The following is a 22,955-nucleotide window of genomic DNA, read 5'->3' as shown; positions in this document are numbered from 1 at the left end:
TCCCAAAAAAAATTTCTGTTTCACTAAGATATGCATCAAAAGAAAAGACTATTGCAACTTCCGTTTCATGCTGACTAAATATGAAAGGGTTATGTTTTGCTTTGTTGTTTACTTAAGGGGTTAGTTCACCCAAAAATTAAAATTATGTCATTAATTTCTCACCCTCATGTCATTCCAAACCCGTAAGACTTTTGTTCATCTTCGGAACAGGAACACAAATGAAGACAAAAAGTTTATAAAGAGATTGTAAAACTAATCCACATGAATTGAGCACTTTAATACAAATTTTCTGAAGAGATCCAATCACTATTATATAATGAACAGATTGAATTTAGGATTTTATTCACACATAAACATTGATCAGCAAACATAAGCAGAAGTTCAATGAACCTGCTTGATGCGCGAGAACAAACGACTTGTAGAAGCTCAATTGTGCTGCGAAACACACGAGAATACCTCATTGGTTCTCGTATGCGTCATGCAAACATGCCTGAGCTTCCATTTACCGCAACTGATGTGTGAGTTGATGAATGTTCATATGTGAATAAAAGCCTAAATTCAATCTGTTCAACATATAAAGTGATCATGTCTCTTCAGAAAAATTTGACTAAACTGCTCAATTCATGTGGATTAGTTTTACAATCTCTTTGTGAACTTTTTGGGGCGTCAAAATTGCTGTCTGGAGGGACAGAAAGCTCTCAGATTTCTCAAATTTGTGTTCTGAAGATGAATGAAAGTCTCACGGGTTTGGAACAACATGAGGATGAATAATTAATAATTAATTTTTGGGGGAACTATCCCTTTAAAAACACTTCAAATCTTATGATACAGTAAATCTTGTCTGAGACCAAACATGTTACTGTAAAGAAAAGTATTGTAAAATGTATTTCAGATTAACTGTACTGACAGTCCAAATTCATGGTTACACCTTTAGCTGTTTCCTATTCCTTCAATATTAATGTTTAAATAAATATAAATTTTTACATATTAACTGATATCCCATATGTTTAATACATACTTGCTAATTCGCCGTTAAGACCTTTAAATAGGCCATTTATGTTATATGAGTGTATGTCTGAAGGGAACTGGCTGTCTCTTCAGTTTTAATTACATTTCTTTTCATTTTATCTCTGTATAATGCCTAATAGTGCTTTGTACAGGGGTAACCACCTTCAGATACTGAATTTGCATTTTAATTCAGTCTGCCATTTTTGTTCAGACCATTGAAATGTAAAGTTTATCATTTTATAAAACTTTTTTTTTTTTCAGATCTTCTATTATTCAAAATGTAAAATTGTTTAGTAGTTTTTACGATCATAATTTCACAGCTCAGCTATGCAACTGATGCAGTGATGGAAGTGCTTCCTTAAGCCACATTAAAGGTGCCCTAGAATCAAAAATTGAATTTGCCTTGGCATAGTTGAATAACAAGAGTTCAGTACATGGAAATGACATACAGTGAGTCTCAAACACCATTGTTTCCTCCTTCTTGTGTAAATCTCATTTGTTTAAAAGACCTCCAAAGAACAGGCAAATCTCAACATAACACCAACTGTTATGTAACAGTCGGGATCATTAATATGTACGACCCCAATATTTGCATATGCCAGCTCATGTTCGAGGCATTACACAAGGGCAGGACGTCTGGATCTGTGCACAGCAGAATCATCAGACTAGATGAGCAAGCAAGAACAATAGCGAAAAATGGCAGATGGAGTGATAATAACTGACATGACCCATGATTACATGATATTTTTAGTGATATTTGTGAATTGTCTTTCTAAATGTTTCGTTAGCATGTTGCTAATGTAGAGACAAGAGCAGTCTGTATAAAAACTGGTTCTAGGGCACCTTTAAATAATGTATATAAAGAAGCATCTAATTTCAAAGTATTTGAGTAAGGGGTTTATGCTGCATATCTGCTGACCAAGAACACAGTTCATCTGGGACCAGAGCGCATAGTGTGAATGTTAATTCTGGATGACCATAAATTCTGAAATTTGAGCTGAAGCTAAACGATCAATGCATTGGATAAGCACTGTGAGCAACACACAAAAAAATCTAGTTACATGGATTTTACAGCCCCATTTATCATTGTCTTACTGTCATATACAATAGCTGCTTCTAAGTCCCTGGGCAGTAATATTTACTATAATTAAACTTGTAGAGATAAACGGTCTGCGAAACCAACAAAAAGGTCTCATCCTATTTTCTCTTTCTTTCTTTCTTTGGTTCAACAGAACATAAAAAGGGAACAGTGATGCGAATTTGCAAACTGAACATATGTGGTATGACCAGCAGAAACTGCAGGAATCCTCACCTAGACAGAGATCTAAAAAAAGATGAGCTTTTAGGGCAGTGTATAAACATTCATGTGCATTGTATGAAATCAAATAGCTTGTTTAAATATCAAGTACAAAATCATCATGTCTCTCACTGGTTGGATAGGTTAGGCCGCAGTAGCAGTTGTAATAAGTGTGATATTTCTATATGAGGCTCAGTCAAGGTGACTCTGGGACTTGCTCTCAGCAGAGAGCCAGCAGCAAGTCCGCAAGTAATGAATAATCACACACCATCAGCATGTGGAGACACACACCTGTTTTAATAATCTCTCGCCCTCGCTCTCACACACATACACTCATTTTAAGATAACAGTAACTGCTCAGCTGTCCTTGCATATCTCCCTTGCAAAGCATTTGACAGAGCACATCTATTACCTGTCTTTTATTCCTTCCTCAAAGCCTCCAACATTAACCACAGCACTGTCCATGAATAATAACTGCCAACACAAGCTTGTTGATGTGTCGCAACTGATGTGTAACACTCCACATGCATCTATTCTTGCCTAGAGAGAAGCGCCATATTTTATCATCAGCATTATGAGCAGGAAGAGAGCACACACTCTGTGCTCAGTGTCACACAAACTAAATTGAGAGTTTACATTGTCTTTTAAATGTCACAGACTTGGACTGGGCTTTATCATCTTTGAGTAGAAATTGGATTGAGTGAAGAAAGCTACAAACATAATTGGCTATGAAATTAGACCAATTTTCAAAGACAGAAATCCAATGTCATGGACAATAATTGGTAATTTCTAAAACATAAATAGGGCACAACAATAAGTATTTCTTCTGGGTGGCCTAGTTTGGCCTAGTAGTTCAGATTAATACTTGACCTGCCAACATTTTTTACTGATCAAGACAAGAGATTTTTTTTTTTTTTGTAAAAATATTAAAGTTATACATAAAAGTATATTAAATTATTTTATTAAACATTCTTGACATTCACAAAATGTGTTAATAGCTGAGAAGTGTACTGATATAATTTAACTAAAATTATTGTTTATAATTCTCAATACATACTAACTGATGCTTTTAATACCAGTAATTTCACTTAATTACTTAAATAGCTATAATGTTACCTTGGTAACATATTTACATAATCTAAATAACAAAGCAATGTTCAGAAAAAAAATGACTCAATAAATGTAAGCTTGGAGCGATTGGGCAGAGAACTGGCTTGGACCGGTCAGACTGGTCCCGGGCCATCAGGGCATTCGTGTTGTATGCCTGATCTGTTTTGTTGGAGTATGGACATGGTTAAAGTTGGCAGAGAGGTTTCTCAAAGAAGAAGTAATGATTTTATGGTGGTTTAATATATATCCCTTTCATGCATAGAGGTCACTACAGTGGACAGCTATTAAAAAAGCATTTTCTTTTTTGATTGCATATTGCACATCAGCCTCTATAGTGGACCTATACTAGTGCATCATCCTATACATTGCCACCAAGTGGCAAGCCATTTTATGTCAATTTTTTTCCCCCTCCAAACCAAGATAGACGATAGCCAGGCAGAAATGCGAAGTTGCATTAACATCATAAAAGTAATGTGTTTACAAAGGTAATGTACATTACAAGTATCATTACAAGTAATGTATGTTACTTGAAATACATTACTTGTTAAATCAAAAAATTAATCTGATTACGCAATGCACGTTACTTGTAATGCATTACTCGTAACATCGAAAAAGTAATCTGATTACGTAACGCATGTTACTTGTAATGTGTTACTTTACTCCTTACATCTAAAAGTAATCTAATTACTCAATGCACATTACATGTAATGTATACTCATAACACCAAAAAGTAATCTGATTACGTAATGCACGTTATTTGTAATGCATTACTTGTAACATCAAAAAGTAATCTGATCACGTAGTGCATGTTACTTATAATGCATTACTTTACTCGTTACATCAAAAATTAATCTGATTACGTTATGGGTGTTACTTGTAATGAGTTACCCCAACACTGCTCATTTCAGGTGAGATTGAGAACATTTGATTGCTCAAGAGGAGAGCTATGTTTGAAATGTGTCCATCTTGAACATAATCAGAATGATCAGCTAGGGTAAATCAGCATACTCCGGTAGACTGGAGGGAGCATGAGTGTTTTCTACATAATCTGAGTTGGGTTTCCACAGTTGACAGGTTGTAGAGATCTCTGATGGAATCACATCCTCATGTTCTGATATCAAAGACACAAGAAGTCAACTTGTATGAAGTTAAATTGCATTTGCAATATTTTATGTCAATATTTTTTGTATATATTTTTTAGTTTTCACATGATTTTATTAATTGGTTTGTTAAATACACACAATATTGCTGTGTTATTGTTATTGTATTATGTATCAATATTGCTGTGTTATTGTTATTAATTCAGTATCTCTTCAGTTAAATCCATAAATGCTTGCTGTCCACTTAAGTGGACATCTGAAAATCTCTTTGAAAAATATGTGTAAAAACATTTGGTTACATTTTAGAATACTGATTCTTCATAACTGCACAGGAACAAATGAGTAATGCATTATTAACACTATAGTAACTAACAAGAAACTCTGATTAATGAATAAGTAACAGTGCTTAGTTGAATGTGGTAGTTCACTATTAGCTAATCAGTAACTACTATTTTTGTTGTACCTCCCAGAGAACTGAGCTACTATAACTAATATAAATAATGCATAATGTATTATTAATTCTAAAGTGAAGATCATGGTAACACACTAGTAATGACTGAAGTATTACCAAATCCTTCAGAAGGAATTACTAATTATTTGGATCAGTATTCTGAAGTGAGAAACATGATAACTCTCTAGTAACTAAGTCATTGTAAACTTTTGAGGTTTTTGTAAAGTATTGGATAGTAATTACTCAAGAGTTACTACATAATTTTAAAGGAACTACCAATTATTTGGATCAGTATTCTAAAGTGAAGTTCATGGTAACCCACTAGTAATTACTTAAGTGTTACCAAATACATCAGAAGGAATTACTGTACAAAACTGTACAAAAACCTCAAAAGTTTACAATGACTTCAGTAGTTACTAGAGAGTTATGTTTTTCGCTTTAGAATACTGATCCAAATAATTAGTAATTCCTTCTGAAGGATTTGGTAATGCTTCAGACATTACTAGTGATCTTCACTTTAGAATTAATTATACATTATGCATCATTCATGTTAATTATGAACCTGTATACAGTAGTTCTCTGGGGGGTATGAAAAAAAAACAGTAGTTACTGATTATAGCTAATAGTGAACTACCACCTTCAACTGAGCACTGTTACTTACTCATTCATTAATCACATTTTCTTGTTAGTTAATAGTAGTTACTAGTGTTAATAATGCATTACTTATTTGTTCCTGTGTAGTTATTCATTAATGAAGGATCAGTATTCTATAAAGTGTAACCAAAAATTCATTTCAAATCTTGTTTTTCATGCCCATAAGAGAGATAAAAACACATAAAAAAATCCTGACTAGGTTATCATAATTCATGCATGAAAGAGATACACATATGCAACCTTGTACAATTGCTGTACAATTCTACTTCATATCATGATGTAGTCGGATTAAGTTCTGATTAATTGTGAAATCTGTCTCATTTAGCTTGATGGTCTTACATATTGTAGGAGAAAAGTAGATCACCAGTTTGATGAGGATTTGGAGAAGGACATGATTTTGTAGAGACTCTAACTTCAATATGAATCACAGATGTCAACCACAGATCTCACAAGCTGTGAAAAAATATATATGCGACCTCCTTTAGGCTCAAATGCCACATTAAACATCAAAGCATAGCTGAAGACAGCACTACGCTAGTATTGGCATGGCATTGACAGAAAACAGCCTTGTACGAAACGTAGCATGTCACTTCAAGGCCTGGCAATTAGAATACAAATGAACCTGGGATGAGGCAGAGGGGGAATAGATCAGCACTAATGGCTGAAGAAAAAGATCAATGCTTGGGTTGCTTTCCTCTGGGTGGATGGAGCAAAAACTGGACTCTTTCCACAACAGAAATGCTCACCAAGAACAGAACATCACTCAAAACTTCACATCACCGATGATGTCCAAAGTGTATGTGTGTATCTTCTCCTTCCCTTGACAGGAGAGTGATAAAGAGAGACTAGTGCACAGGTTCATGAATGACCTTCATAAATATGTAAGCTTCATCCCAAGAGCCCAAGAGACTAAGGGACAACATCAAAGATCCAAAAGACCAGTACATCAGGGAGCATGAGGTGGCGAAGCCAACATCTGTCACAAGATAAAGAAGGAGCATTTTAGCGCGCTAAGAGAGAGTGTTCCTTGGCTGCAATGTTTTTGCTGCGTGGGTATAAATACAGTTACATATTAATATGGTGGCATAATAGTGTTAGCAAACTTATGGGGTGATCGCACACTAACAAGAGGGTGTGTTGTGTATGTGCAATAGGACACCTCTGACTGACAAACAGAACATGGTTTGTCAAACATGCACTTTATTATTCTAATAGGAGAGACTAATGATTCAAAAAGTCACCCAAACTGGTGCACTTTTCTGATTGTACTGAGACACAAGTTGTCATGAAATGCAGGGTAACGCCTCAGATGCAGAGGGAGGAATACATTCCATAATATGTCACACAATGCGTTCGTTGTGAATTACCTGGGAAATTAGACTTCATTGGTTTATGGTCTTGCCTGCCCTGTAATATAATGTATATTGACTGATGCTTGTATAAGGTGTCACCTTACTGAACCACTGGGTGTCACCATTTTCAGATAAGCAATATTTAGTGCTACCTGGGCCAACCCTGGGGGGGGGGAAATGTAATTTATAATGTCAGTGTTTTTTTCTGAATGTTGTTTTTAAAGATGTAGACTGACGATAAACATTTTGAGTCAAAAGAAAAAAATATTGCTCAGGAACACTCTTGGCTAGAACACAAAGAATGTTCTAGCCTGGGTTAATACAAGTCAACAGGTTTTGTGATATGCTTTTGACCACAAATGGTAAGGTTTTTTTTTATTTATTTATTTTAATTATGTACAATATAGGTAAACAAAGTCATTGATTGTTTCATTTCCATTGAAGTCTATCCTAGTCAATCTACTGCTAATAATACTCCTACAGGTGCAAATGCTCTCTTTCTCTCTCTCTCTGACACACACACACATACACTTTGAAAGATGGTAAATAATTGCAGTTATCAGATATTACATAAATGGTCAAAACTGTAACTAGTATTCATTATGTTTGGTTGTGATGTAAGTTTAGATGTTGATACTTTACAAACACACAACCTAATCAAACAAGTTGACAATTTATATGCATATGGAATGATTTGCTGTTGAATCCAATATCAGTTATTAAATCCTAGTCATTGTTAATGAGAACAGATGAATTGCAAATGACAATTCTTATGTTAATGTAATTATAAAAAGCAATTACTTTAAAGTAAACATGAACTCAGAATTGATCCCAGAATTGATATCTATCCTATTTTATTAATACACGCTTCCTAATATTCATGTGTTTTGCATTTGGATAAAAAACTGCAATCAAAATGTAATAACTTGCTCTGCATCGGAAACAACTTTCCTTTTTCTCAGCACCATCCAATCCTGTTATTTTTACCCCTCGTCAATCAATTCTCCGTGGATTGAATTAAGCACCGCCCTGTTTTCGCATTGATATAGGCCTACTTTAAATACATCACAACTGAAATTAAAGTTGCAAACATGTCCAAATTTTGTAATAAAAAACGTGTAGGTTATCAAAGTAAATTGAAAATAAACATAAGTTTCGAATATTTTAAAGATTTATACAACAGGTTTTAAAAATTCCCCATTACTTATGGAAATACTACCATCTCAATAACACAATTCTCTCAGTAGCCTGAGTGATCTATTCATAAACACTGGTCATGCTAGGGTTTCCGTTTATACAGCAAACAGAGCAGGTAACGATTTCCAGGTAGGAGCATTTTGTCACGCAGACGATACTTGAAACGCGACGCAGCTTGAGCAAACAAACTGAAATTTTTTTGTGTTTTTAATTGGCGTCTTTTAACGTCAGACCTTTGGACTAGAAGCTTCTTATCGCTGCAGGTGTCCCACTGGAGGGGAGCGGCGAGGTCACACACACACTCCCCAGCTGAACTACAAGCTCCGCGAGCAGAGTAGCAATGAGAGGAGAGACCACTCCTCCGAGCGGAGGGCAAAAGTCCGGGCTGAACGAGCACTGCACCTGCAACGCCATTCGCGATGACAACCTGATATGGTCGGGATTACTGAGCGAGACTTACATTAAACTTGACGTCTCTTTTAGCTGAGCGCGTTTCACCTCTCAGACATATCGGCTGTATTTTTCTTGCTGTGTATATTAGTGGCTGATATGGTTCGGGATGGTGTGCTGCCTGCCAGAGCATCACAGGTAAGAACGGAAGCGTTTTGATGTACGCCTTCGAACTCTTTTAGGTTTAATGAGAAATATATTTGTTACGAGTTATACATTAGACAGATAAGAGGACATACACCTTGATAAAGCTTCGCATGACATGTAAACTTTGTACTGGAGTTTAAGGACTTTCTTCTTTAAAAGTGTGCTTTTCACTTCTGGAAATTCGTCTCAACATGAGGAAACATTTTGTAAACAAATGTATGAAGGGTAGATATTCAAAACTGTTTATATCATCCATATACTGAGATGGGAAACATGCAATGTTTACTTAATGTTTAATTACTGTATATAAAAAAAACAATTTTTTTATGTGACAGGGAATTATATAATAATATACATTAACCAATATCGCACAAGCAAGAGTGCTCTACTCAATATGAACATGTTGTGCTGATCGTAGCCTACTACAATAGGACTGATATTGTGTTGTTTAATATAAAAATGAAAGATTTGGCCACTTTTTTATTATTATTATTATTTGATTTTATTTTTTTTACTTTTTTTCCTCTGCCAAGGAAAATAGTCCCCAATTTCATGTCACCCAGATGCCTCAAACTCTGATATAAAAAGTGAAGCATCCCAGAATATAATATCAGCACTCCTAAAACTTCACTTTAGGACTGTAACTAACATACTGGATATATGGACTTAAGCACACAAAATATTATCCTGATAAATGCAATGTAAATATAAGATTATTCACCAGTGCTTTCAACAGTGTTACATCATAAAACAAGTTCAGCACATTTTCTGTATATACTGCATGTCATCAGCTTTATCAGATAAAATATTAATAATTAAGCCTACTAAAGCATTTTAATACTTTTTTAACACTATAATCTAGTTACTTGAGAACATTTGTGAGTAATAGGCCTACTAATGAACAAAATGTATTCATTTATTGCCTGGAGCAGGTCCTTTTGCAATTATATAAACAAACATCCAGTGTACACACCATTCAATTTTCATAAAAGTAACATTCTATTATGACAAATATGCAAACTGCATTCAACTTATTTGGTGTCAGGGGTGTGGAGGGTCTTTGTCACATGCTGCCATTTCTGATTTTATATCTGAGCTGACCAAAATAAATCTTCACACAAATTCCCAGTCTATATGTTCTATAAGTTGTGTAGAACATATATAACAAAACATTTATAATCTAAAACAAATCTATCCAGTATACTAGACATTTGGAATGAGGAAGCAATATAATTATCAGATGATGTTTATTGTAGACAATTATGGTGTACATGTTAAACACATTGTGGTTTAAAGATGAACTAATATGAGTCAAGTGACAGGAAAATACTAAGGAGGAGCTGCAGAACTGTAACAGTACTACATAACAGCCTATAGGGAAAGAAAGGTAATGTCTCCCATCTGTATAGTTAAAATGGTTCTGTATCATAAAATAAAAGTGAAGCAAATTATTTTAATGCTGTAGGTGCCCTTTCTATGCAGAGTGTGAACAGTGCTTTACAGTGACAGGGTAATAGTTTAGAGAGAAAAAGATAGTAATTAATCATGGTTACCCTCTTTTAAACCATTGTTAATGCAACAAATCAGCTACACTGGAGGATGATATGACAAAATGTCATATCATGGATAGAAAGTAAAATTACATTTATGACATTTTATTGTTTTATTGTGACTTAATTGTTGGGCATGTACCTACAATGACATATGATAACTGTACCATCCGGTAAAAGACATGACAAAATAGGACAAAGAAAGTATAAACAAAAATGTAAATGTCAGATAGTTCTAGAAAAAGTACCAAATGTTTCATCGTATTATACTGTAGGATTCTTTGAAGTATCTTGTAAATACTATGGCAGATGAATATGTTCCATGGTAGCATCATCGGATATCATTACTAGTATTTAACAGTACTTTTTTTTTTTTTTTTTTTTTTTTAATAAAAGGATGAACATCCATATTTGGAGTTATGATAGAGAGTTTTTACAAATATATCTGCAAAGAAAGAAAGAACTCTCAAAGTTATGCTTCCAGATGCCAAGCAAACCAACACTCTGGGCTCCTTCCTCATTCTTTCCTCAGAGATAGCACAGATCTTTAAAAACGACAGGTGCATGACAGCACTCGGCAACATCCAAACATCCCAAGAGTGTATATTCCAGAATATTCTGTGACAGACACGGAGACAGCCAGTGAGAACGAAACCGTGCCCTAAAGAGTGAAAGAGTAGGTCCAGGTGTCTGAACCGTACTGGTGTCTATGTCACAGATGGAGGTCAGGTCACAGAGTGGAGCTCAGTGGCCAAATTGGATAGTTGCCCTATTTTTGTATTGCATTAAGGACTATGTTCACATTTCTGCTATCCTAGAGGCCAGAACTGAACATTCTGGATACTGTCACTGTTTTGAGAATGAAAGGGAGAGAGGTAGGCAGGAAGAGAGGTGAACATTTTTCCTTTTGTCAGCAGTGTGGAGCTGGGTGGACGGGCCTGTTAATTGGTGATTTAATTAGTGCTTAATATTGCAGCTGTGCCCAAAACAGGAAAATCAAGCACCAAACAGCAGTGAATACAGAACCGTACAAGATAAAATAGCACCCTTAAAGCTGGAATACACTACATGATTTTTAAAATCTGAACCGACTAGGAATTGCTGACTTTGAAAATGATTACAGTGAAAAATGGGAATCATACTAAACGTTTGAGGTTTACACACTACCAGACATTCATGTTGTGCTGAACACAACAAAATTATGCAGAAACATGCACCTTGTTGCTAGGAGATGCATGACAACTGAAAACCATATGTGTTCTAAAATCGGCTCAAAATATAAAACATGTTTGATATCTTTCGACCGGATGGAATCACAGTCTGAAGCAAAGAATCTGTGCCCATAATACATAATATGTTCGTATTTTCTGCTAAATCTGTCAACTTTTGGCTGGAATACATTAGACGATTTTTTGCACTGATTTTTTTTCCACAATTTGCAGTCTGGAAGTCAATTCTAGTTGCTGAAAGTTAGAGCCAGTCTGCAGATTTTGGCCAGACGGAGTTGACAGATTTGACAGAAAAATAGTGTGGTGTATGATGGGCACAGACTCCAATTTTTTAGCTTCAGACTTTGATTCCATCCACCCGGAGGATATCAAACATGTTTCATATTTTGAGCCGAGGCGCATGTTTCTGTGTGAGTTTGTTGTTTTCAGAACAACTTGAAAGTCTGAGTGTGTGTGATCCTCAGATGTTTAATATGATGCCTAGATTTTCTCGCTAGTAAAAAGTCGCTAATGTATGATGCCTAATAGGGGTGTGACAGTACATGTATTCGTCCTGAACCATACGGTACGGAGGTCACGGTTCGGTGTATGCAATCAGATGACGAATACAGTCAGTCACGAGTGATCAACACTCCAATTCATAAGGGGGCGCACGCAGTAATATAACGCTGTTTGCTAACTGCCACAACAGGAAAAAGAGCAGAAGAAGAATAGCGCATACGAGAATGACTTCAGCACTTGAAAACAAAGTCCACTAGATAGTGTGCACATGTTGAATGCATCTTTCTGTGCTCATGGATACAGAAGAATACTTTGAAAGGCTCGCACACTCAACTAAGTTCCGGAGCGGAACACGGAAAATTAAGTATAGGAGGGTTGGGCTTAAGCTTTGTTTAAATATAATTTTAGTGGAGCCAACTGTAACACTACTAATTCACAAGTTTATTTTTCATTATTCTTATTTACTTTATACTTTTATAACACAAGATCCTTTTGAGTTTTGTAGCTGATTGTGACAAAATATCTTTTGTTTTTTTATCAGCACTGCAAAAAACAATATGACCTTTGCAAGAGTGCATTCAGTTTACTGCTTAGTGCTTAATACACTATAGGAGGCTTTACTGTAACAACTAGGGGACTAAATGTTGCTAGGTGGAACAAACTGTGATTGCACTACTGTCTGTTCAAAATAAAATCAAATAAACCTAGCATTGTGGATTTGTTCCTTTTCTCACTATTAACTAGTTGTTTATTAGCATGCATATTACTAGGATATTAGCTGCTTATTAGTACTTATAAAGCAGGTATTAATGCCTTATTCTGCATGCCTATATATTCTACATCCCATAATCCCAATACCTAAACTTAACTACCTTACTATCTATTAATAAGCAGTAATTAGGGGTTTATTGAGGCAAAAATCATAGTTAATAATTAGTTAATAGTGAGAATTGGAAAATCCTAAATTAAAGTGTTATCATTTCTCCTATTGTACCGAAATCGTAACTAACCTTGACCCCAAAATCGAGGTACGTACCGAACCATGACTTTTGTGTTCCGTTACACCCCTAATGCCTAATGTTTTAAAATCTGTTCCAATTTTGGAAGTTGTGTACTGCATTCAAGACTTTCAACTACCCAAAATCTGCAGACTGTTCTGACTTTTGGCAAGTAGCGTTGACACGTCCAAACTGCAAATTGGCAAAAATCGTGTATTGTATTTCCAGTCTTTACTGAGACATATGACTCATGTTGTTTCTATGGTATTTGCACACCCGTATAAGCCGTACCAGGTCTATTGTTGTCGAGTTAATCATACATAGAGGACATTGAGATTTTACGCAGAGTAAGATTGAGTAATCTGTCTTTATAATGTCATTTTATGTTCTATTTCCTTCTACGGATGTGGCGGTAAGCTGCAGTGAGGGGTTGGAATGAAGGAGTGTTCTTTAGGGAAAGTATACTGATGGAAAGAGAGGATATAATGACACCACTGAGTCTTGAAGTGAAATGATAGAATAAGGTACATGGCATATGTTAACTTTTATGATGAAAAGAAAGAGCACTGGGAGCTGGAGTGTATTTTGCTTTTCAAAAAGGCTATTCCTCCCCAGCCACCAGAACGGCAGTGCAACATAGGGGGAAATAAGAGACAGATAAGATACTGCGATAGTGCGGATTTCTCAGTTGAAATAATAAGAGATTAAGAGTGAAAAATCAAGGGTGGTTTATGTAGCTCTAAAGGCAGGGTCCAAGCCAGCTGCTGTTTGCGGTTTGTTCCTGAGGTTATGCCTGACAGTAACTTGAGCCATGTGTGCAGGCTGATAAAATGTGGATTAAGCAAGTAGGAGAGAGGGGCAGCAAGAAGCATAACCATAACAACTTACTCTTAGCCCTCCAGAACCCAAATCTTATACAAAATAGTTTGTGATGCATTCCTTCCTTTTCAGATATACCACAACATAACTTATTTAATACTAATGAGTGAAATTTAGAGTTTTAGCCTGTTGTGTGCTTGTAATGCCATTAGCATTGTCTGTACTTCATTATAAACTGTTTTTCTGTAATTTAAATCTTAAAGTGTTAGTTCACCCAAAAATGAAATTTCTGTCATTAATCACACCCCCTCATGTTGTTCCACACCCGTAAGACCTTCGTTCATCTTCGGAACACAAATTAAGATATTTTTTAGGAAATCTGAGAGGTATATGACTCGTCCATATACAGCAATGTAATCAACACTTTCAAGTTACAGAAAGGTACTAAAGACATTGTTAAAACAATTGACGTGACTGCAGTGGTTCAACCTTAATTTTATGAAGCTACAAAGATACTTTTTGTGCACAAAAACAAAAATAAAGAATTGATTCAACAATATGTTCCCTTCTGTGTCATTCTCATACGTTGTTTACGTCCAGCTCTTCCAGGTTCTACGTCAGAACCCTGACTCATTATTGGCCGGCACCTGTGTCAACATCACATGCATGTGTTGTGCTGCTCATGTGTGCAGCTTTGGCCAATACTGAGCTGGAATTCAGACTTAAACACGGAAGACTTCACCGTGCTTACTCTGGCAACTGCGTAAGGATAATAACAGGGATGAGAAGAGATTGTTGAATAAAGCCATTATTTTCATAGTATTCTCATCGCTTCATAAAATTAAGGTTGAACCACTGCAATCACGTCAACTGTTTTAACTATGTCTTTAATACCTTTCTGGAACTTGAAAGCGTTTATTATATTGTTGTATATGGACATGTCATATATCTCTCGCATTTCATCAAAAACATCTTAATTTGTGTTCTGAAGATGAACGAAGGTCTTATGGATTTGAAATGAAATGATGGAGAGTAATTAATGACAGAAATTTCATTTTTGGACGAACTAACCCTTGAAGGATCTCTGTCCCCTGAACACACAGTAAAAAAACGCGATCTCTGTAGTCGCCACAAGCTCCAAAAACGGCAATAAAAACAAACTGCAAAACACACAAAACATAATAAACATGCTCCAGCCAATAACTGACAAGAATGATTTTAAATGCGCGTTCGTGACTGTTTCAGGAAGCACGGAGGGGAGGGGGAGGAGGAAGGGTCTAGCTAGCCTCTGTTTTGTTTGACAACACTTCGAACGTCAACAGGAAGTTACTCCACCCAGGATCACTTAGAGCACCTTTAAACATTTGAGGAAGAAACAGACTTGCTGAACAGTGGTCTGTAGTAGGTCTGTAGTAGGTCTACTACTACAACTAACAGGTCATCCGGTTACTTTGCATGTTTTATGAATGTTCATTTAAAATTATCTGGTCAATAATAATATATCAAAATATTAGCATAAAAATGTTATTTATATATCATTCATTGAACATTTTTCTGAAACATTTTATTTGGATGCTAGTCTAATGTTTTTAAATGTTACTACTTACTACTTCTTTCAGATGGTTCAGAGAACATTCAAAAGTGAAATTTCCATAATACTTGCAAAATGATTATTATATTAATGATAATTGCAAAATTCTCTAACGTTTTCTCTAACATTCACATAACTAAGAAATAAAACATAAAAAATGGGACGTTTTAAACATTCCGAGAACATTCTGAAGTAATATTTTCGAAACTTAAAGGTGCACTAGAATTAAAAATTGAATTTATCTTGGCATAGTTAAATAACAAGAGTTCAGTACATGGAATTGACTTACAGTGAGTCTCAAACACCATTGTTTCCTCCTTCTTATATAAATCTAATTTGTTTAAAAGACCTCTGACAAATAGGTGAATCTCAACAACACGACTGTTACGTAACAGTCGGGGCGTACGCTCCCAATATTTGCATATGCCAGCTCATGTTCAAGCATTACACAAGTAGAGAACAATTTTCAGGGTTATATTAGCTGTGTGAACTTTGTTTATGCTGTTAAAGGCAAGCGCGAGCTCCGTGGGTGCAGAGCGTGAGCATTTAAAGGGGCCGCAGCCAAAATCCTATTAATGATGCCCCAAAATAGGCAGTTAAAAAATTAATAAAAAAAGATCTATGGAGTATTTTGAGCTGTAACTTCACAGACACATTGAGGGGACACCTTAGACTTATATTACATCTTTTAAAAAGACGTTCTACGGCACCTTTAATGTAAATGTTAGCAAAACGTTCTAACATTTTTTGTTAGCTGGGTATATAGTTGGGAAGTATGCATATTCAGATGCAGCTAATATTGACTTAATTAATATCTCACTTCATCCACCATCTTGGATTTATTTTTTCACTGAACTTGTCTGATACATGCAGTCCCAATCCTTTAATTGATGTATCTTTAAAGGCAACATAATTAAATTCCCTTCTTTTTGGAAAAACCATTGTGGTGAGTGTGCACTTATGATTCCTGAAAATGGTGCCTCTATAGGAGCTAATATATGACAGACTTTCAATAGATAAAGCAAGCAGACATGGCTTCGGAATATATTGATATTGCTTGGGAAAATAGCTTTAAATAAAAAATTAATATTTCATGAAGGTTTTCTGGACATTTTCCATCCACTTCCACCTTGTTGCAAAGATTGTTCTGTTACCATATGGAAAAGGCAAGTTCTGCCCCTGCTCAGATCTTCACAGCAGTCTCCTCCCTTAACAATCAAAAGCAATTTGTTAAACCCTGATGAATTAGACATACTGCATATCCTTTACACATCCCCTTCCCATCAAGCTGTTATTCTTTGCTTCTTTTGTCTCCACACAGATAGTGACCTGTTTCCTCCTGGCCTGGAGAAGGACTCAGAGACTTGCTCCATTGTTTTTGTCTAGCAACCAGGCAGAGAAGAGTATGCTAGACAAGGCATCAGCTGTTGTATGGTGACCGGAGACAAGACAAGAGCCTGCTTTATGAACGCTTCTTTTGCAGATACATCAGAGACGTGCAGTCAGAGATATAACAGTGTACCGCTTGACTAGAGAATGAATAGTGCGCTTGGCCTGCCACAATGCTCAGCATTCACACCTGTCGGGAAAGATGCCGTTTGCTCTAAATCTTCAAGAAAACCACCAAGCTTCAATAGCCAACAGAAACATGAGCTAAGGAAGAGGAGGAGGAACACTGTCAAGATGCTACTAAAGCTGAACACCTCTGTCCTGGTTTGTGGATCACTCATGCACTGACAGCCAGGGACATTTTGCCTATGAAATAACCTCAGAGAGACCTTGTAGGCAAACTGACTGTGGACTGTTTTTTAAATTGAGGTCTAAGTTGGACGGCTGTCCAGCCCCAAGGCCGCTACACTGATAGATCAGCCATTTAGAAGGTTTTTCCATCGATACCATGTCAGCCTAAAGGAATCTGACTAATAATAATTACAAATGCTTTAAAACTAACAACTGCGTCTTGCACACTTTCAGTTTGTGTTCATGCAGGCAGCCTTATAAATATACTCTGGAGTCTGGACTGCACCTGTCAGTGACATCACAAAACTAAAGAGGAAAACTTCCCAAGGAGCCACTGCAAATCAAAACTGAGTCAGTATATTATTAGAAATGATTTCTTTTTAAGTATAAGCTAAGGTGAAGGACACAAATAATAAGCAAGTCCCAACCCTGAGGTGATATAGAATATTTCCTTGCTGTCTTTTCTCTCTCCACACTCTGTTGGGGAAATGACTGAAAGTGAATGCACCAGTGAATGATAAACTGCTCTGCCACTACTTTATACAGTAATTCTTTAGGGTGAGTACACTTCTACTATAACATAAGGCAGTCATCCAAGATGATGTTCATGATATTTTGATAAAAGATTCAAAAGGCTGAGTCTACTTAATAGGATTGAAGAGCTCTCATTAAATTGGGCAGATGAGATAATGCAGGTTGAACTACCTGGGAATGCAGAAATAGTACAAAGACCAACAAACAGTACAAAGTTAGTGCTGTGTTTGTTGTCATTGCTTTCTGGCCAGCAGTAAAAGAAACATTAGCCATTGTTATTAATTATTATAGAAATAGCACTCAAAATGAACATTCTGTCAGCATTTACACGCCCTCATGTTGTTTCAAACCTGTTCTTTCTTTTGTGAAACACAATGGAGATTCACAAAGTGGTCCATATGACTATATTCAAAGGCTTCCTACTTTCGATGACTTAGTGTTTAAGGTCAATGAGTAAAATTTGGGGGATCATTTGACAGAAATACAGTATAATATACATAACTATGTTTTCAGTGGTACATAAAGACCTTACTTAATGAACCGTTATGTTTGTATTACCTTAAAATGAGCCTTTTCTATCTTATACACCTCCATGTCAAGTCGTCATTATGCACCGGCATGTTTCTACAGCAGCCCTAAACGGACAAACACTCTACCGAGCGCGTTTCGTCACTATGTTGTTCTTCTTCTAAATCGTTTGTGTTTTTAGAGGCAGCTTGCATCGTCACTTCGTTGAATAAGCACGTAGTAGTAGTAGCAGTCATCTGGTTTATTAGAAGCAGAGACCGTTCTTTGTTAGAGGTAAGAAGAAACCTCACTGCTTAACACAAGCTACTCTCTGCTCTCTCAGACGACGACATGTCGGCCAGACGGCCATCGTAGCTTCCTCATAAGGGAGGGGTGTGCGCCGTTAGTTGCAGTTCGCAACCTCACTGCTAGATGCCGCTTAAATTTACACACAGCACCTTTACAACAGACCAAAATTTAAGATGTTACTTACTGTTAATCTATCCATCCAGTGAAGATAAACACTGAATAAATAAATGAGTCAGTGAGTTGAACTCAAGAAGCAGATGAATCTAATTAATAAACAAATCATTCAGACTGGTTTTGTGAACTGGATCATCAGATTAATTGAAAAGCTTTTGACTCAAAAGAATGAATCATTTTTGAACCACTTTTATGGTTATTTCACTTCTTTTTTGAAGCTTGAATGTCCCCATTCATAATGGTACTGAAAAAAAGTGACTATTATTATTCTTTAAAAATTCTATTATGACAGAATCTCTTTAACAATCATTGCAATATTATCATGGACTTTAGTGTTTTTGTTTTCATGGGCTTTCTTGATTGACTTTTCTTTCTTCATGCCTCACCTCAGTCACATGGAAGCAGTATGTCAGTGATATGAGACTCAGGTCCACAGGGACTTAATTATCAAAGCTTCACAAACGTACATGTACACAACCCCTACTGCTACACATGCACTTTGAACAAACAGTGCAAATGAATGACACTGGTCCTGGATAAAAAGAAATATAGTTTGTCTTGGTCTGTGATTATAATGTATGCATTGTAGTTTAAGAGCAGATGTGGTTTGCTGGTGCAGCAGTGCTGACTGTGAAGGCAAAGCCACTTACGGGATTGTAAAGACAAGCTGTCCTGCAACCTTGAGGGTCACAGGGACCACAGAGACAGGCCATTTGTAAAGGAATTAAGGCTTGAGCCCCTGAGCAGAAGGGAAATTGTCTTCTCTAACTACTTAAAATCTTTATTCTCTCTCTACACACATCCAAATGGTCATCCCCAGCCACATTAACATGCTTTAGACTAAACACAAGTGTTTAAATTAAACCTTGTTTCCATTGTTTGATTACATCATAAATTGATTTTAAGAACAGCTTTAAAAATAAAGCTGTGTTTTAATCATTAAGCAGCTTGGTCTGACTCCAGAATGGTGTTTTAAAACCTCACTGAATAATTTACATAATATTTGCAACATTTTGTACATTTTTGCATATTTTAGAGAGTGGTGGGAGGGATGTGCCATTTAACATACCAGTAACAGTATAAACTGTTCATCATTTTGAATGGGAAAAAAAAAATGTAATAATGCTAAAGTGAAAACCTGTTAATTGCTTACTATAATTTATGCAGTGACATATATATATGAATTTATATAGAATTTAATGGGTAATTTAATTTATATAATTTACAGTAAAATTATAATTTTTAGGGATGCACCGAACTGATTCTTTATATTTGAAAGCCGGTAACCGATATATTGGCCGATCTCACCATTAAAAGCCATGTCACAATCACATTATAGTGTGTTCTGATTATAATGTTATCTGGCCTGTATCACAGATTTGCACTGCACATGTTGCACTTAACTGTATTTTCCTTTTTGAAGTGATTTCAATCATATCTCAAGCAATTCAAAACCATAACGGCAGATAGTGCGCATCTGAAGTGTCTCAGCTGAAGGAAATCCATCCATTATTTATCGGCTTTAATATATTGGCCAAATTTTCTTATCGGGCTGATAACGATAACATTAAAAATGAACATATGTTGGCTGTTACTGATATGGTGGCCGATATATTGTGCATCCCTAATAATTTTTTAATATATTAAATTTATGGTAAAAACACGTAAAAAGATGTCTCTAGATGTCCCAGCGTGATGCGCCTCATTTTGGTATATTTTAAATAATTAATCATGTTTCTTCCTATTTTCATAATCAGTTACACAGTATTTTGTTACATTTTATGTTATTTATTTAATGTTTAGAGCTTTATTTTATTGATATGTGCTACCCTGATGGCATTTTGACAGCCTTTAATTGATCATGTGCCCTTTTATTTTACTTCTTGAATTTTTATGGTAGTGCTATGTATTTTAAGGTAGAAAATCAGATTTTATATAGGTTATAAGTAGGTTGGTATATTACAGTATATCAATAATAATTAAATATTCAGTAATGAACTGAAATATACAAACTAAAATGCATTTACATAATGCCTGAAACATTCTCACTGTGAATCTCTTTTTGTGAATTGAACAGGATTTTTTTCATGTTTTGTCAACTATACACATGGCAACTTCTTACCTAATTTCAATCTTGTTTTCCCCAGGAACTCTAGCCAGGTGTCCTCTCACAGTTGGGACCAGTCCTGAGCATCATTAGCAGTGAACATCATGTCAGAACTGGAGGACTATTCCCCTCCGAGGGGCCACCCCCATCCTGACCCGGCTCGCATCCAGCAGAACCTCCTGGAAGAGCAGGTGGAGCTCTGGTGGTTCAGTGAGCCACGCAAATCATTATTATGCTATTGCGCTTCAGTGGCCTTGATCTTAGGCTGCGGCCTGGGTGGCGTAGGCCTCCTTTCCACCACCACCAGCCTTTCCAGTGAGTGGCGGCTGGGCGCTGGAACCACTCTTTGCCTTCTCGCTCTGGCCGTCCTCCTAAAGCAGCTGCTGAGCTCCGCTGTCCAGGACATGAACTGCGTGCGTAGCAGGCGCCGGATCAACATGCTAAAAAGTGGCGGTTTATCTGACGTCCTCATCATGTTGATCACGGGAATATCTCTGCTCATCTGTGGGGCTGTGCTCCTAGACGTGGCCTTGGCCTACCACATGCCCAAACCCGGCAAGGCACTGAATGATATGTATATATCTGGGTTGGTGATGCTGGTGGTTGGGAGTTTCACAGTGTTAGCGGTCAGCATATATGCCGCAGCAGCTTTTCTCTTAGAGAGGACAGGGCCAGGACAAAGACGGTGGGAGAGGACAGTGGGGATCTTCAGCATTTCAGGCCAGATGCAGGCAAGGAGAAGAGAGACTGCTTCGAGTCTGGCCCAACTGATATAACTGGGACTGCAAAATAAATACGCCATTCTTTCACTGAACATGAACTAAAATGCTCTCAAAGAAACTTTGCACCTATTAAACTAAGGCACAAATCACATGTGACATTTACAATTGCATTTCACAAACAAACTGATTTATATTTTGGCTCAAGGTTTTAGGCATTAAATCTTTGAAGGTATAAGCACAAACATTCATCATTTACATGCTTCTTTCCAATAAAGTACAGTTAAAAGTACTGAAAAAGCACAAAAACAATCTAAAGATTGATCTTCAGTGAATTGATTTTAGGTAAAACATGCTGCTTTCTCTTCATTGCTATTGGACAACTACATTATGTGTGTGTGCCCTTGATGGCTTTATTTATGCGGGCAAAGGTGAGCATAAAAAGCGGTTGTCCAGCTGAGGTTGTCTTCAGTGGCTCTGATGTGTGTATGTGTGTGTGAGTGAGTGAATTGACCAGCTGTGTCATTTTGCATGCCTGTGATTTTACACTACAATCTGTGCAGGCGAAGCTGTGGATCAAATAAAGGATCAGATTGTCAATCTGGAGAATGTGAGCACGTTTATTGGTGTTTTTGTTTTGTTTTTTGTAAATGATTCCAAGAAAAGGGGGTTATTGTGATTGTGGAAGTTGATTTACACTTTGATGCAAATTATTGGTATTTTGTTCAGAAGGGCTTATGAAAAACATTTACAAACAGATGGAGATAAACAGATGGCAGGTTGTAGCCATTTAGTGGAAATCTATTTCAATTTGTATGCATACTAAACAAACATTTAGGCTCTGCTGTGACAACTTTGGAGAAATTACTTCAGAAAAACAGGCAGCAACACACCTCGGACACACCTAAGCTACATTGAAAGTAAGGCAAGGTAAGGCAAGTTTATTTGTATAGTAGGCCACATTTCATACAATTCAAAGTAATTCAAAGTGCTTTATATAGAAAAGAAATTAAAATAATAAGATAACAAAAGCCTCACAATGTGGTGTGTGGTGGTGTTTTAAAACGAGGAGGCAACGTCCTCATTTATGTCACAGTTACACAATTTTCCTGATTAAGTTAACATTACATAAAAAGAGAGACCAAATAAAATTCTATTTTGTATTTTTACACTATGTAATGTTCTATTTATTAAAGGGTTAGTTCACCCAAAAATGAAAATTCTGTCATTTATTATTTACCCTCATGCCGTTCCACACCCGTAAGACCTTCGTTAATCTTCGGAACACAAATTAAGATATTTTAGTTGAAATCCGATGGCTCAGTGAGGCCTCCATAGGGAGCAATGACACTTCCTCTCTCAAGATCCATAAAGGTATTAAAAACATATTTAAATCGGTTCATGTGAGTAC

The 22,955-nt window shown here is 36.3% G+C and overlaps 1 protein-coding gene across 4 annotated transcripts; it reads left to right on the top strand.

Annotated features, from left to right (window-relative positions):
• Window positions 1-8,430: 8,430 nt before the first annotated feature.
• LOC137011604 (transmembrane protein 125) lies at window positions 8,431-22,678 on the top strand. 4 transcript variants are annotated; one of them, XM_067374580.1, is made up of 4 exons: window positions 8,432-8,757; window positions 16,776-17,167; window positions 17,429-17,545; window positions 20,866-22,677. In XM_067374580.1, the coding sequence occupies exon 4, from the start codon at window positions 20,930-20,932 to the stop codon at window positions 21,599-21,601; it is 672 nt and encodes a 223-aa protein (XP_067230681.1). In that variant the 5' UTR covers window positions 8,432-8,757; window positions 16,776-17,167; window positions 17,429-17,545; window positions 20,866-20,929; the 3' UTR covers window positions 21,602-22,677. The 4 variants fall into 4 exon arrangements, with proteins under 4 accessions (XP_067230682.1, XP_067230681.1, XP_067230680.1 ...); XM_067374579.1 differs by having other exon boundaries at window positions 16,776-17,334; XM_067374581.1 differs by lacking the exon at window positions 17,429-17,545 and having other exon boundaries at window positions 8,431-8,757; window positions 20,866-22,678.
• Window positions 22,679-22,955: the final 277 nt, after the last annotated feature.

The sequence above is a fragment of the Chanodichthys erythropterus genome, chromosome 21 (assembly GCF_024489055.1).
Source record: "Chanodichthys erythropterus isolate Z2021 chromosome 21, ASM2448905v1, whole genome shotgun sequence".
NCBI classification, from domain to species: Eukaryota; Metazoa; Chordata; class Actinopteri; order Cypriniformes; family Xenocyprididae; genus Chanodichthys; species Chanodichthys erythropterus.
This window is presented reverse-complemented; position numbering and strand designations above follow the sequence as displayed.